The sequence below is a fragment of the Podarcis vaucheri genome, assembly GCF_965113315.1.
Source record: "Podarcis vaucheri genome assembly, chromosome: 2".
NCBI classification, from domain to species: domain Eukaryota; kingdom Metazoa; phylum Chordata; class Lepidosauria; order Squamata; family Lacertidae; genus Podarcis; species Podarcis vaucheri.
This window is the reverse complement of record NC_138760.1, coordinates 53,362,969-53,378,663: the sequence shown is the minus strand read 5'-3', so window position 1 is coordinate 53,378,663 and position 15,695 is coordinate 53,362,969. Positions and strand designations below refer to the sequence as shown.

At 39.7% G+C, this 15,695-nt stretch overlaps 1 protein-coding gene across 2 annotated transcripts in view; it reads left to right on the top strand.

The window, feature by feature from the left end:
- SLIT3 (slit guidance ligand 3) overlaps positions 1 to 15,695 on the top strand; it is a 413,252-nt gene that overhangs the window by 21,154 nt on the left and 376,403 nt on the right. For both annotated transcript variants that reach the window (XM_082212998.1, XM_082212997.1), the window contains exons 2-3: positions 9,913 to 9,984; positions 11,394 to 11,465. In XM_082212998.1, coding sequence (XP_082069124.1) covers positions 9,913 to 9,984; positions 11,394 to 11,465 — 144 coding nt within the window. The remainder of the gene's footprint in view (positions 1 to 9,912; positions 9,985 to 11,393; positions 11,466 to 15,695) is intronic.

The following is a 15,695-nucleotide window of genomic DNA, read 5'->3' as shown; positions in this document are numbered from 1 at the left end:
GAAAAATTTAACTGCTCAGTCTCTCCCAAAGGGAGAGTGTAATGCCTGCTTCCTCATCCCCATCACAGAGGGCTACATTACTGCATCATTCATGAACCCTGAAGTACATTTCTACCCCCCCCCCCCCGCCAACTCCTCTAACAGTGCCAACATAAATAAGTCTGGTTTGTTGTTTGGGTTGGAAAAAATCGTACCGAAAGCTGTTATGGCCAGAAGGTCATATGCCAGTTTTTCATTGCCCATAGCTTAGCAATGACAATGTAGCATTTTATTTACTTCAAAATTAAACATTAAACACTCATTTTTTAAAGAAAAAGAAGAGAGTACCATAGATATTTATGATGACAGGATCATTATTTGGATCAGTAACTTGGCTTGGTTTTGGAGTAGGCCATATTTCTGTGCTCTGGGTAGTGGTTTTGGGTGTGGCCATCTCTTTCCCTTTATGTTGGGCCAATTTCAGACAGTTGACAGGTGTCTCTGCTGTTCTTCAACTTGTGTCATATGGCTATTCTCTTAGTTCAGGGGAGGGGAAGGTAAGCTCTCTGTGGTGTCCTAGCAACCAATGACATGCTAAACTATATATAGCTGACAAATGTGCCCTGTGATTACTTGGAAACCACAAAATGCTTGTTCCTCCCTTCTCCACCTTGAAATGGCCAAGATCTAAGTGCCACAATGGTGGTTGTTAGTAGCTGGTGGGAGAAAACCGAGCCTACAGAAATGAACTGGTTTTTGGCTTGTTGAATTGGTGGGCTGGCCCTTGGAGGCTTCTGTCTGGAGACCTCTGGAGAATCACAGCACCTGCTGTGGCTGCAGAGATCGGTAACTTGTAACTGCTGCCTCCTGTGCTGTTTTTGCTGCATTAGCAGCACCAAAGTGACCTCTCCAGGGTGCAAACCAGGGTACTGTGTATGGAGGTCCTGGGGTGCCCAGACGATGCATTTGGCACCAGCCTGGATGTAGGAGTTGGCTAGAGGAGGCATAAAAGGCTGGACCTTGAGGTTATAAATATAAAGTTTTGGCAGGGTATAGCAATAGTTTTTCCAAAGTTCAAGAATTGTTTATTATTATTATTATTATTATTATTATTATTATTATTATTATACAATTGAGTTTGAAAAGCTGCATCGAAGTGGGTTCTTTTGGGGGGAAAGTTGTTTGTGTGTATTAGGTTTTGCTTTGAATGTACTCTTGTAGTACTCCAGTGTCTTTAAAAGTCACATTTGAAGTGGAATTTGGCTGCTGCATGTACTTAACATTAATAGCTACTCATAATGAAGAAAAGCTGCTCATCATAAAGGCTAATGGTCAAGAATGTGTATCATCTGCATGTTGTGTTAGACAAAGTGAACTGAATAAACACATCAGTTGTACTCTGGCTGACTGAATCCACTAGTTCTTCTACATTAGCCCCAGGAATCATTTAAAATCCGGTAGCTGAGCTCATATTGTGCCTGTAGGGGTTTTCCCTTTAAACTGATTGGCTGTAAGCAGTCTCTTTTCTGGTCTGCTTTGCATGGTCCACACTCATCCAAATCAGACCCAAGCCTATTGGGCCTCCTGCCAGGGAACTTGGAGGAAATGTAGCCAGGCCTGGCTTGGAAGCTGCTTTTGGCTGCACTGACCCCACAAAGGTTTTTGTTCCTTCCCCATCCCTATATACAAATGCTTCTAACGCCAACTTTTGCTGGTGGGAGGAACACAAAGGGTGTGACCATAGCTGGGCACAATCTACCATTAGCGTGGAACAGTCTACAGTCTACGCTTCAGGTTATAGACTCCGCTAACCCAGAAATATTACCTCGGGTTAAGAACTTTGCTTCAGGATGAGAACAGAAATCGTGCTCCTGCGGCGCAGCAGCAGCGGGAGGCCCCATTAGCTAAAGTGGTGCTTCAGGTTAAGAACAGTTTCAGGTTAAGAACGGACTTCCGGAACGAATTAAGTACTTAACCCGAGGTACCACTGTAATGTGGTTTGAGCTTCAGTTTGTTGGCTCTCATTCGTCTATTACTGAGGCAAGACAATAGTCCAGCACCACCACTGCTACACCTGCAGATGTAAAGGACAAATAGAACTGTGTGTCATCAGCATATTGCTGAAAACATACTCCAAACCCCTCTGTATGACCCCACTCAGCGGTTTCATGTAGATGTCAAACAGTATAGGTAATGTGAATGTCAGTTTGCCTAATAGGTAATTATTTCAGTATAAACCTACTGAGGTGAAGAAAGAGCTTCTAGTTATTTACAGAACTTTAACTTGGAACTATTCTATTGAAGTCAATTATGAGGATTGGCTGTTGTATTGGGAATGTTCTATTAAGAAATAAGCTCTTGATTGTTTTAGTTAAAAATGATCAAGATTAAACCTTAGTTTGAGTTTATGGAATTTAAAACTATAGGGAGGGAGGTTGCTAGCAGGTACAATGGAAGAACACAACCAATAGTATGTTGTAGGGAGTAACAACTGTTGCCATATTTGCTGAGAGAGAAGCAGGGCCACAGGTCATGCAGGTTATGAATGTATGAGACTCATTTCATAATCGTTTTTTGGAATGCTAAAACAAATGTTAATGTTTCCTGGCTATTCAAAGCTGCTTTTACTGGAAATAGCTGGCATTCTAAAGATACAGAAATAGCAAATCTAGCACATAAAGTGTTGATAAATTGTTAAACTCATTATTTACAGTTCCATTTAAAAGGGAAAATTTTCTAACCCATGTAATTATTGAGTAATTTGTGCTTCAGCAGTTTGTTGCATACATTTTATCGCAATAATGTGATAAAGTGTACAGTGGTACCTCGGGTTAAGTACTTAATTCGTTCCAGAGGTCCGTTCTTAACCTGAAGCACCACTTTAATTAATGGGGCCTCCTGCTGCTGCCGCACCACCGGAGCACAATTTCTGTTCTTAACCTGAAGCACTATTTCTGGGTTAGCGGAGTATGTAACCTGAAGCGTATGTAACCTGAGGTACCTGTTATGTACTGAAGTTCTCACCCTGGGCCAGCAGGGGGATACTGTAGATAGTTATGCAAATGAAGGATCGAAAGTGACATTCAGTGATTGGATAGTTTGTATGCAAATGAAGGATCGAAAGTGACGTTCAGTGATTGGATAGTTTTAGAAAGTTGTTACAGTAACAAGGTACTGGAGCTCTATATAAGCAGGCTGACTGAGCCCTTCAGCTCAGTTCAGTTCTGGCCTCAGAATAAAGAAGAGCTGTTTGAAGAATCGCTGTGTCGTCTGATATGTTCGCCCACAACTCAACAGTACCACTGTACTGAGCTTGAAGAACTGGGCTTGAAGAACGGAGAATGGAAAGAGGTATTTTGATATCTGTCATTGAATCCAGTGATGCTTTTTCACTCAGTCTTTGATATAGCAGAAGATTCTGCTAAGAGAAGAGGAAGGGAGTCAGCTGTTTCCCTCCCCCAATCTCTTCCTTGAGGTAGGGAGGAATCTCCAGAACTGCTCTAGAAGGTGCTGAGAGAAGCTGCAGGGAGAAAGGGGGAAATTGGTGAGAAATCACATTCCCTCTTCTCTTATTAGTGGAGACCAACACTAGGTCAAAGAATATTCCATGAATTGAAGGGCACCACTGGATACAGCCCCAAATGTCTTTCTTAGTAAAAAAATTTCCTTTGAACGATCTGTTCGGAAGCTGATGCCACTATCCTCTCATGTTGTCCCCTGCAACTGTGATGTAAAATGAGGATGCAAAACTCAGGTAAATGGAAGTTATATGGTCTGAAGTCCATTGTTAATGGTGTAGCATCCTTTAACTGCAGAATATCCCTTCTCAACATGTTCCCTTCTTGCTTCATAACTGCTTCTTCACCTTCTTTTAAAGATGACAACTTACTGATGGCCACCTGTGCATATTTTCCTTAGCGAATACCGGTAAAACTTATTACCATATGTTTGAAGGATATACAGCATTTGAGCAGTAATATCTCAGTAATATCTCTTCTTTTATATACTGAATTAAGTACATGATAATACTTTGAAAATGATCTTCTGCTCAGCACACATTTTGTTGAACAACTTGACTAACTTGCACTTCCTCACTGCTTTCTAAAATTCTGCACGTATCTCTAACTTCGCTCCTTCTACTTACTATTACTATGGGTTGTTTGTAACTTTCATTGTGCCTTTGAAATGCCTTCTCTATTCAATGTGCACCATATATTTATGTTAACATTTTGGTATCATTTTTGGCATCTATAGCTAACAGTGTTTTTACAGCTGCTTTAGTGATAATTGTGTTTTGGTTTAACTTTCTTCTCATTAACAACAATCTGTTTCCCCACAACTGTAATAGTGAAGGGAAACATCAACAATGTAGGCATATACCGGTATGTACTCTTTTGTTGTAACTTGTTCCTGCATCACTACTAATGGAGACACTCAACTTTTTGGCAAGTCAAGGTGTTGATAGTGGTGTACAGAGCCCTAAGTGGTTAAGGCCTGAGTACCTTCCTCAGTACCTCCTGATCCTTGCTCTGAGATCAGTGAGGAAGGAACTGCTCATGGTCCCATCAGTGGGCATTGTCCAATGTACTGTGACTGAAAACAGAGACTTCTCAGTAGTAACTGGTAATGGAGCTCACTCCCTGAAGATGGGGGTACTTCCTTTCCAACAGACATTCAGTATCTTCTAACATCTGTCTTGGTGCTAGTTTTTCCAAACTCAGTACTGTGATTGCGACAGCATATTTTACATGTTGATAAAAATGCCATTAATTTTTTTTCATTTTCTTGGCCATTACCAAAAAGTCCACTTTTTCAAATCTGCAATTATAGTAAAACTGGCTATTTCCACGAACTGTCAGTCTTGTAACATTGAAATTAGGATTTAGCACCCTGGCTTCAATGTATAACATAAGGTGGGTCCCACTAATTCACACAAAAGATTACTCTGTGTTTTCATCTCCCCTTAAATAGCCCAGTTCAGTTCCAAGTTGCTGAAAATGTACATTTTGTGTTCTTGAGAGAACTGTAACCAGCAGAGGGCAGTATGAGGCATTCTCTAGTCCAGTGGTTGTCTCAATATGTATGTCTCGAATGTAAGATTAAGGAGGTCCAGATGGATTGTTGTCAGGTGACGTACAGGTCTTCATATTGAGCCCGTTACTTATGTTAAGATAAAGTCAAGAGGGATGTGCCAGGTTGACCAGATACCGCCTCTTGACTTGTTCAGCTGAAACATGTGACTCTAATCTACTGCTGAAGCTAAGTGGATCTGGCCTGGGCAGAATACCATCTGGGAGCCATATGTGGCTGTTCTTAGCTCTATGAAGGCAAAACTGGTACAAATGTAATAAATAAATAAGGGCATAATTAAAGCAGCTGTGTCCCCATTTGTGGGAATACCCCCCTCACCCGCAAAAGCTCTCAGAGGGTCTTCTTCCTCTCTTAGAACCACAGATTTGAGGCAGGAAACCAAGTACATATGGTGATACCAAGCAACAGAGAAGCATTATTAGAGCTGCGGGGGGTGGGATATACTTTTTATTGATCTGAAAAAATGACCAAGATCCCATCTGTACTATACATTAAAAGCAGTATCATACCACTTTAAACAGTAATGGCCTCCCCAAAATAATGATGGGAACTGTGGTTTAAAAGCCCTGAGAGTTGTTAGGCGATCCTTTTTCTCCTCACCGAGCTAAAATTCACAGAGTAGTTTAGCAATCCATCCCTCCTCCCAGGGAACTCTTGGAATCGTAGCTCTATGAGGAGAATAGGATTCTCCTAACAACTCTTGGTATCCTTCCCAGGATTTTGGGGAGTAAGCCATGACTGTTTTAAGTGGGATGTTACTGCTTTAAATGTATAGTGCAGATGGCAGCTGAATATATTTGAAGGCTTAAGGTTCTGGGAATATCTGGTACGGTAGGAGGGTGCGATTAGGAGGAGAGAAGAAGTAAAAGTTAACTGCAGGCTGAGCACAGTAAAGATAACTAGCTTTTAACTGCAGCAGCAGGCCACAAATAGCAAGTTGTGGCACAGTTAATTGGCAAGTTTGTGGGACTCAGGAAAAGTTCAAACTCTTGGTTGGCCAAGATAATTTTTTGTTCAGTGCCATTTTTTTTGTATCAAATGTAAGTGTGGGGTGATTCTTTCCTTCTTGAGGCTTTTCCTACCTGTGTCCTCTTTTCCCTGTTCTATACTGGAAAGTGAGTGGTGTGAAGAAAGAGACTTATAGTCCATTCAATTGTGATGAATGGGGAACAATTTACCTCACACCTTGGACTGTTTACCTAACCTATTGAGGTAAAGTGGAGGATTATGATCTCCCCAAAATTCTCCCCAAAGAATTTTCTAGATTAGGCTGCAGCTCCTGGAATTCTACTATACCAGATAAGACACCTGTATGGCCTGTTGCAATGGCCATGGTTGTACTCAATTTATAGATCACATTTTAGGTCTGTGCTCAGAGCAGTTCACATAAGAAACTAAAACCATCTAAATACTGTGGTACAGTAACAATACATAGTATAAAAAAGTATACCTGAAAACATTACACTAAAACCCCCAACCATTAACAGTTTATTTGGTATACATCAAAAGGTCACCAATCAAGTTCACCAATATAGCAAGTAAAAATATATTATAATTTCACACCCAAACCCAGTAAAATTAATACATAGTAATCCCCGCCCTGTTATGCTTCAACCCTCAGAGCTATCAGAAAGGCTCCCAGGGCTAGAGAGCAGTACAAGGTACGCAGAAACAACAATTTCCTGATGCGCAGGCAATTGTGAGGGAAACAGTAGGAAGCTTTTATGTATTTGCGTGTCGAGGTCCCCAGGTCCACCCCAATAACTCACACATCACACAGAATTTTTTGTTTAAGGTTTTTGGCATAATTTTGGCCACAACTTTATTAAAATACAAATTTGTGAGTGGTTGCTTAGACATTGGTTGCGACTATCTGCCCCCACCATGGGGGACAGACTGACATTCCGCACGATGCGAAAGTCAGAATAGGGGAATACACTCGGGGGTAACGCGGAGCAGGGAACCTGCCCTCACCCCAAATGCAACCAGGAGCTCATTGCTATGGCCCGAGCCCCCTTTACAGAGTGGACAAGCAATAGTTAGCCCCCAATTCCTTTAATGGAATCCCTTGCAGCAGCAGCATTAGAGGGGCAGGCACAGCCAATCCATGCCCCTCAACCAACCAAACCATAAACCAATGCCTAACTGCAACCTTACAAGTTGTGACGATTTGCTACGCAGTAGGCAAAACCAAATGGCCCCAGCCAATCAGCCAGATGGACAAAATTCCTACTAGGCCCCCGCTCCAAAGCAGACGACCCCATGACAGGCATAGCAAGGTCAAAGCGAACAACCCTATTCTAGGGAGGGAGGGACGGGAAATCCGATGCACTGGCGAAAAGAGGAAGCCCTAGCCTCATGCAAGGAGTTTTAGTATTTCTGGCTGTCAATCAGTAAATGGCAACATTAGCTTCTTCCCAACAACAAGGGAAGCCCCAATCGCATCAGTGGCCAACGATCAGTTAGCCCACCCCCAACTTTGGAGTGTCCTGGCGGCCCCCACCGCAACACGTGCTCTCCATGAAGGAGAACACGCTTTGTGGACAGCTGGTGGTACAAGTCACATAGCTAAAGGGTGTGGGGTAAAACAAAGGTGTGGGAGGGGACAGAGTAAATGGTGGAGGTGGGTATTTCAGTGAAGCTAAGTGGCTGCACTTAGGCTTCAGATTTCAGAGGGTAGTGATATGTGGCAAGTAACAAAGTTGAAAATATGGAGAAATGTTTAAGGAGGAGAACAGTTGACTACCAGGCTGGAAAAGGAAGAGGCTGCCAAAATACTGTTTTGTTGCTTTCTCTTAAAGCTCAATGAAACATGAGTACTTTGTATACGCAAATTGCTACTGAATGTTTAATAATAGGCCTTTCACTGTGTTGGCCTGTAGGGTTGCCAAGTCTCTCTCTCCTCACAGGGCCAGTGGGCCAGGGAGATGAGCCAGTTAGTTCAAGGATGTTGCCTGTTTGAGCAGGAAGTGGATGTTGGTGGTACATTGTGATTTTTTAAACTTTTTTTAAGTTTACTGCAAACAGATCTCACGTGGAGGACTGATGGACTCATTTGCATGTGTTTCCAAAGCATATGTTTTATGTCTTTGTTAGCATTTGCTTCTTAGGTTCTTGCTTTCACAGGACAATAAATAAATAAAAATACTTAGATTGAAAGTGTATGCTGGAAAAAGGGAAAAGTTTAAACTCGCTTGAGGGTTTAAGTATCCTTGTGGGTGTGGGCAGGAAATACTGAGGTTGGGCCTTGTAGAAATAGCTTTCTCTCTTGTTCCAGCTCCTTTACATGAAATTGGTCTTCTAGAGACCCTATTGAGCAAGTTAGGCCCTATAACGTAACACCATCCTTATCATTGGCTATGCAGGCTGAACTGAGTTGGAGTCTACAGGTTTTCCACCTGTCTAATAATTTCACGGCACCTGAATACCCGACAATCCAGTTAATGATGGTTTTAAACAAATGAAAATTCACAGGAGAGAGGGGGCCTAGAATGCCATATCTGTTAAGGATAAAATTCCACTGGAACAATTGACTCCATGTTTGAAAAAAATTAAATGTAGCATGTCATGCCAATCAGGCTCATGGATTTGCTAAAATTATTCAAATGTTGTACATTAAGGCTACAAGTCTGTGGGTGGTTAACTGGGATTAACGTTGAATAGCATACTGGAACTTCTCAATAAACATGTTTAAGATTAAATTCTATCATTTTTTTATTATGTGCCCATTTTATGTTTTAGTATTTACAAGCAACAAGGTAATATGTTTATCTACAGGATGGGATATTAATTAAAAATTACACATAGATTAAAAATCAATTACCATGAGCTTCATGAAGTACTGATTCTACAAGTGGAGATATGACAGACAATGTTTAAACTGAAGCAGAAAATGTGAAGAAAACAAATTGTGCATCAAGGAAATTTAGATTCTGAATAATACAAATCAGTTTAAAATGTGTACATAAAATCATTTTGTATGCATGTTGTCAAGTAGCATCTTTATTCATGATTAGTTTTTATGATGCAGATTTTATAATAATACAGGGACAGGAAAAATGCATTGTTATGTAATAGACAACAGGACTGCAGTGTGTAATATTAGATAGGCAAAGCTAATATTTGAAACTATCACAGCCTGGATTTTGCTTTTTAAAAGCGTACATGAAAATCTCAGTGTTAACACCAAGAGAGTTTTTTTTAATGTACTGCCTATACATTAAAATAAATATAAAATGTCAAATTATGCAAAATTCCATGTGTGCCGGTATTTAGAAAAGTATTACTCTTCTCAATAGTATAGGCAGACATGCACTACCAATTTGCTCTGCCCTGGAAACCAGACATGCTTCTCTGCAGAACGGACCAGTACTAGTTGGTGTGATAGTGACATTTAAATTTGGTTCAGTTCCGGCTCAGTGCTGGGAAAAGTATTATTATTATTATTATTATTATTATTATTATTATTATTATTATTATTATTATTTTGGCTTGCAACAGTGCCCTGACTTTCATATAGTTAATTAACTTCAGTTGAGTAGCCATCTGTGGTTGTTCTGGAAAAGACTGATAGAGCCAACATTGGAGTTGTGAAAAGGGAAATACAGTAATAGCTCTAGTAGTAGTATTGCCTGCAGCAAACTGCTGAAATTATTCATGTACCAATTGGTCTTGTCTGGCACACCAGTCTTTACAAACTTGCTAAATGCCTTATGACATGAATAAATTAATCTTGTCTTCCTAGGTGCTCTCTCTCCTTCTCAGACAGATAGTTATTTCTTAAATTGTTGAAATGCCTCGCAGGTGCTTTTGTCAAACATGAATTTACTTTTTCTTTTGCAGTGACTTAGACAGAAACAACATTACAAGGATTACAAAGGTGGACTTTGCTGGGCTTAAGAATCTTCGTGTTCTGTGAGTATGGGGGGGGGGGAGTCTCCCTAAAGAAGTTCCTTTTGTTTTAGTATTCAGCAGCTATCTACCACAAGCAATAAATTTCCCTCTGTGTTGTCAGTCTTCAAGCTGATACACAGCTGTGCTGCATACACTGTATTGCATTTATATGCTAAAAGTACACTTTTCAAAGGTACAATGTCAGGCACATTGTACTTTCCACACTTGATTTTGATAAGTCTATTGTATCGCTTCGCTTGCTTGTAAATTGACTTTACTAAATTGGTAAGCAAGAAGTTCTGTAGAGGTCTGTAGGATATTGACTTAGACTTAGGCAGTGCAGTCCTAAATAGTAAAAGCCGGCTCAGTTCAGAGAGTTCACACCCAGAAAAAGTGTGAATAGCATTACTGCCTGACATTTCATAAGTGACACCAACAGAAAAACAACAACAGACAATGGTCTGATTTATTGAAGTTATGCTGTGGTAGAAATATCTGTGTGCAAATGCGTTAGCAAACCATTAAATGCTCACTAATAAAATGTGTGATTTTAACAAGCCCCCCCCCCCAAATATGGTTAGTCAAATGTCATGTTGAACTCAGCTGAATTCTGGTATTTAAAATTGCAGCCTGAGGCCAAGTTTGTACATGGCTGTTAGTCACTCAAAGACCGCAGTAATAACTTGCATGCATGAAAGAGACATTACAGATCTAACACAGACAGATATAAATCAGCTGATAGCTCTTATATAGAGTTTTTCAATTGGTATGGTTTTCTGTTAACTTGATAACTATACTTCAAGCCTGATTAACACTTGATGCACATGTCATTCAGTAGCTAAGTAGTGCTGATGATTACTACACCCTATACCGCATAATCCTATATGTTTACTCATAAGCAAGTTCTACTGTGTTCATTGTTGTCTATTTCTGGGTAATGCATAGGACTGCAACCTTTTTAACCTATTACCGTCTTCTACCAAACATATAAGTTGACCCACGGAATTCTGTCACCACCCTTCCCCTATGCCACATCTAATTTCTATGCCCTTATTAGTCAGTGGTCATTGTCATATGATAGATAAGAAAAGAAACTAATGGATAAACTCATTTTTAAGCAGGAATTGTTTTCATTTGGGGAGGGATGAGTTGGTATCTTCTCTGTTTCCCTAGTTAATATGACTGGTTTTTAGCTTGTTTAATAGTTCTGTTTTAATGTGAATGTTTTGCAACATTGTATTTTAGTGGTTTGCTATTCGCTGCCTTGAGATCCCTTTGGGCTGAAGGCTAACTGAATATAATAAGCATTTGTTTTGGAGAGAGTGGGAAGCTAACCTTTGTGATTTATTTATTTTTTACATAGGCAATTGGAGCAATTTGAAGATTGCTTATACTTTTAACATCAACAAATATCTTTTTTTCTAAAATAGGCATTTGGAAGAAAATCTAATTAGTGTAATAGAACGTGGAGCATTTCAGGATCTAAAGCAACTTGAACGGCTGTAAGTATTCTCTCTTGCTAAACCATCTAAATTGTACAGTTGAGAGATGGTAAAGCTATCTTGATGTGATGGAGGGTGGGGTAGGGGTGACATATCACATAGTGATACCTTGGTTTACGAACTTAATCCATTCCTGAAGTCCGTTCTTAAACCGAAACCGTTCTTAAACTGAGGTGCGCTTTCCCTAATGTGGCCTCCCACCGCTGGTGCTCTTCCGCCGTTCGGATTCCATTCTTAGACCGAGGTAAAGTTCTCAAACCGGGACACTATTTTCGGTTTTGCGGAGTTCGTAAATCGAATCGTTCTTAAACAGGACTGTTCTTAAACCGAGGTACCACTATACATGTTAACATAGCAGCTGTCTCACTCTGGGGGGTGGGAAAATGGTTTGAGCCTGAGGATGGAATATATTCAAGCTGTTAAAACTGTATAAACAAGTTATGATTGCTATTTTGTGATCTATGAAAAGCACTGAATAATAACCATAATAGCACCACCAGTGTGCATGACATTTTACAGAGTACAAAAGAATAGTTAGATAATACAGATATTTCAGTTGCACATGCTTTGACTGAGTTGCATGCCAAATTCCTGAAGGGCATATGCATCCTAGAATTGTAGAGCTGGAAAGATCCCAAAGTGTCATCTAGTCCAACCTACTGCAATGCATGAACCACAGCTAAATAATCCCTGACAGATGGCCATCCAACCCCTGCTTAAAAACCTCCAATGAAGGAGAGTCCACACCTTCTTAGGTAGTTTGTTCCACTGTCAAACAGCTCTTACTTTCATAAAGTCATTCCTAATGCTTAGTCGGAATTGCTTTTTGTGTAATTTGAATCCTTTGGCTCAGACCATGCCCTCTGGAGCAGCAGAGAAGAAGCTTGTGCCATCTTCTGTGTGACAGCCCTTCAGTTATTTGAAGATGGCTATCATATCACCTTTTCTTCAGGCTAAACATAACCAACTCCATCAGCTGTTCCTTAAGAAGTAGGGAGGTTAATACAAAGGTGGGCTTTAAGGAGAGATGTGAAGTTGTTCTGCCAGACAGTTCTAAGTATACATAGCAGTAAGGGGGAATGGATGGAGATCTTTGGGTAATTGAAGAATCTGGAGAAGGAATTCACAGTGATATATCAGGCTATAAGGGTGGAGAGATGGTCAGGGAAGCTGTGTAGGACTTTGAAAATAAAGGCAAAGCAGGTTGTGCTAGATCCAGGAATCGATTTGAAGCCAGTGCATAGGGATTTAAGGTGATCAGATGGCCAGGGAATGAATGATTTTGGCAGCAGAGTGCTGGATATATGTGAGGGTATAAAGTTGAGAAAACAGAACACCAGAGAGAAGATTGCATAAGCTGAGATAATAGATGAGCAGCGCATGAATGATAGTTTTTGCTAAGGTGACAGAGAGAAAGGGCTGAATTGCTGCAAAGTTGTAAATGGAGAAGCAACATGGTTTGGCTGCAACAGAGTAGAGAGAACATTCAGTGGATAAGGAAAGTGTACAGGAAGAAGAAGTTTGAGGAGAAAAGTTGAGAAGTATGGCATTCTCCCCTCCCCCCCCAATTCATGCACAATGTATTAAACCTTGCATCTTAATATAGTGAGAAAGCTGGGGGGGTATAGTTGTAGTGGTTCTTTTCATCAGAGAAGACAGATAGGTGCCATGTGCTGATATGGTCAGAGTTCAGACTGGCTTATGGTGTTCAATTGCCATTACTGAAAATCTACAGTTGGCAGCTGAATACCAAAAGGCAGTGTAGGCTCAGCTTAGCATGTGGTGAATAATACCATCTGGACCAACCTCCAGTAGCATAGCCTGACAAAGCCCACAGTTGCCAAAGGCTCAAATGGTTGTGTAAATGAGCTCTAATAAAAAGTGGTCAATCCCTGCAAGTGTTCACATGTCATGGAAAGTGTGACATAATTTGCCGTAGGCTGACTGGGATTGCCTTTTCACTAATGCAGTTTGCAGAGTTCAGTATTGAACATTAGGCCGCATTTTAAAACGGGATTTTATTCATACAATTTCTTTTTTACTCTTGTTGAAAATATTTAATTACACTTGTAGTTTGATCTGTTATATTAGATGAAAAAATATTATTAGCCCTTTTTAATAAAGTAGCTGTTATGACAGCTAGACTCTCTCTGGCCAAATAGTCATTAATATTGCAATAAAATATCACTGGAAATAATACTTGCTTCATTTGTGGTTATTCAAAAGGCATGAAACTCCAATGCCAAATGAATGTTGTTTTAATAGTATTTCACTTGCCGACACATCAAAGTAGAGCTAAAACTACAAACTAAAAATATATACATTTTTCTTTGAAATTTATTGCTTGTTATGGTTCCTGCATGTAAATTTTGAATATATGAAAAGGTCTATAGATTGTATTCAGGCCAAAAACACACTTGTTGACAGCTTTCAAGTTATGTTGCTTTGAAGATTTACGCTTCCTAAAAACTGTAACTTAGATTAAGCATTTGGATGCATATAAGTTCTCAAACCATAATGCAATGATTTACTTTAATAGACAGCAAAATACTTAGGGTGGTTGAAATTACTAAGTGCAAATAAAATGTGGCCTTGGAAAAGGTTGCACCATAGGAAAACTGCTGTTAAGTCAGAGGTGGCGGTGGCTGCTCTGAAATCAGTTATGTCCAGTATACTTGTGTAGGCAAGTATAGTAGAGCTTCACAATTGCAGAGATGTGAATAGCTGAAAACTTGTTATTCTTATTAAAGGAGAAGGGCCAGTTTAAAAGTCTATTATAGGCAGTAAAAAAAATCAATATATTATTGGCTCCATGTAGTGTACATAGTGCAGGTTGTTGATTTGGGTGCTTAGTTCATTTGTTGGAATGTAGTTTGTACACATGGAAACTAACTTCCACTCCCAGTCTTCCAGAAGCTGTATTCCAGTGTAAGCCAATTCTGTATATTGGGGAAGATCTAGTTACAGGATCCCATTTTCATGTTTCAGATAAGCTATTTTGACTGTTTTGAGCTGCTTTCATGGTGGGCTTTTTAAAAAGGCTTTACTCTGAGTGGAAAGGTGGCCATTGGCAAATTCAAGATGACTGGAAATGGACAGATCATTTTTTATGCAATATTTACAAGGAGAGGAGGGTGGGAGATAAATTTGGGCTGCGTCAAAGTATATTGTCCTCATTCAAAAGGAATGTTCTGAAATTCTTTGTGAATAGTTTCCTGATTAGTGGATAAAAAGTTGGTGAATTGGGGTAAATAAATGTTTGTTCAGATGTTTCATATTACTTAGGTCATGTTGGATTTATGCTTTAGGATAACAATTTTTTTAAGATTCATATTTTATCCTGTAGCTGATACTGATTAAAACTAAGTGCAGTGGACAAAGTTTGCTTGTGTAACATCCAGTTAACTAAAGACTTGTTCTGATTGAGATTTTGGGAATATTCTTATGGAAGTATAAATACAAACTGTTAATGCTTTGATTGCATTTGGATCCATGAACAGTATATGAGAAGCCTGCTACCTTTTCCTGTCAGATCACTATGGGGAGGAGAGGGCACCAATTCCCAACATAGGAATAGTTGATATACAATAGTTTGGATACAGTTGGACACCAGTTTGAATCAAGATGGTGGACTGAATCATTCAAAACTAAACTGATTTTAACTACTGATTTGAAAACTGCAGTGTTTGGATGATCAAGGGAACCATAAGTAAGCATTACCTATGAACTAGACCAGGGGTTCATGGCATTGGGAACTGGGTTGGAATGATTCCAAATATATTCAGGATGTAAATAGGCACTTTAACACACACATTTACTTAAGAAATTCCGTACCATTCTGGACAGTGTAGTTATGACTTAATCAAATTAGCATGTTTTATACTATGTGTGGTTAGTGGTTAGATATAAAAGATGTGTTCCTATTCACAGGAATAAATGTCACACAATGCATGAAAAAGTAAAGGAGAAAACCAAGGTTTTTATTTAATTATTTTGTGGGTGGGGGCATTTGTTTCATTTTTAAAAGGCTTGAAGCAGTTGGTAATTAAACCTCCCTGGCTAGTGACAGCTGCTGCCTTTTAGAAGTGGTTTATTAATATGAACAAGAAAATGTCTTGAACTGAACAACTATACAACTTGGGATAGAAATGCAATGGAACTCCCAGCAGCTATTATATCTTTTTGCACTTTGTTTGTTGGGCTCTGTGATATATGAATTGGAATGAAATC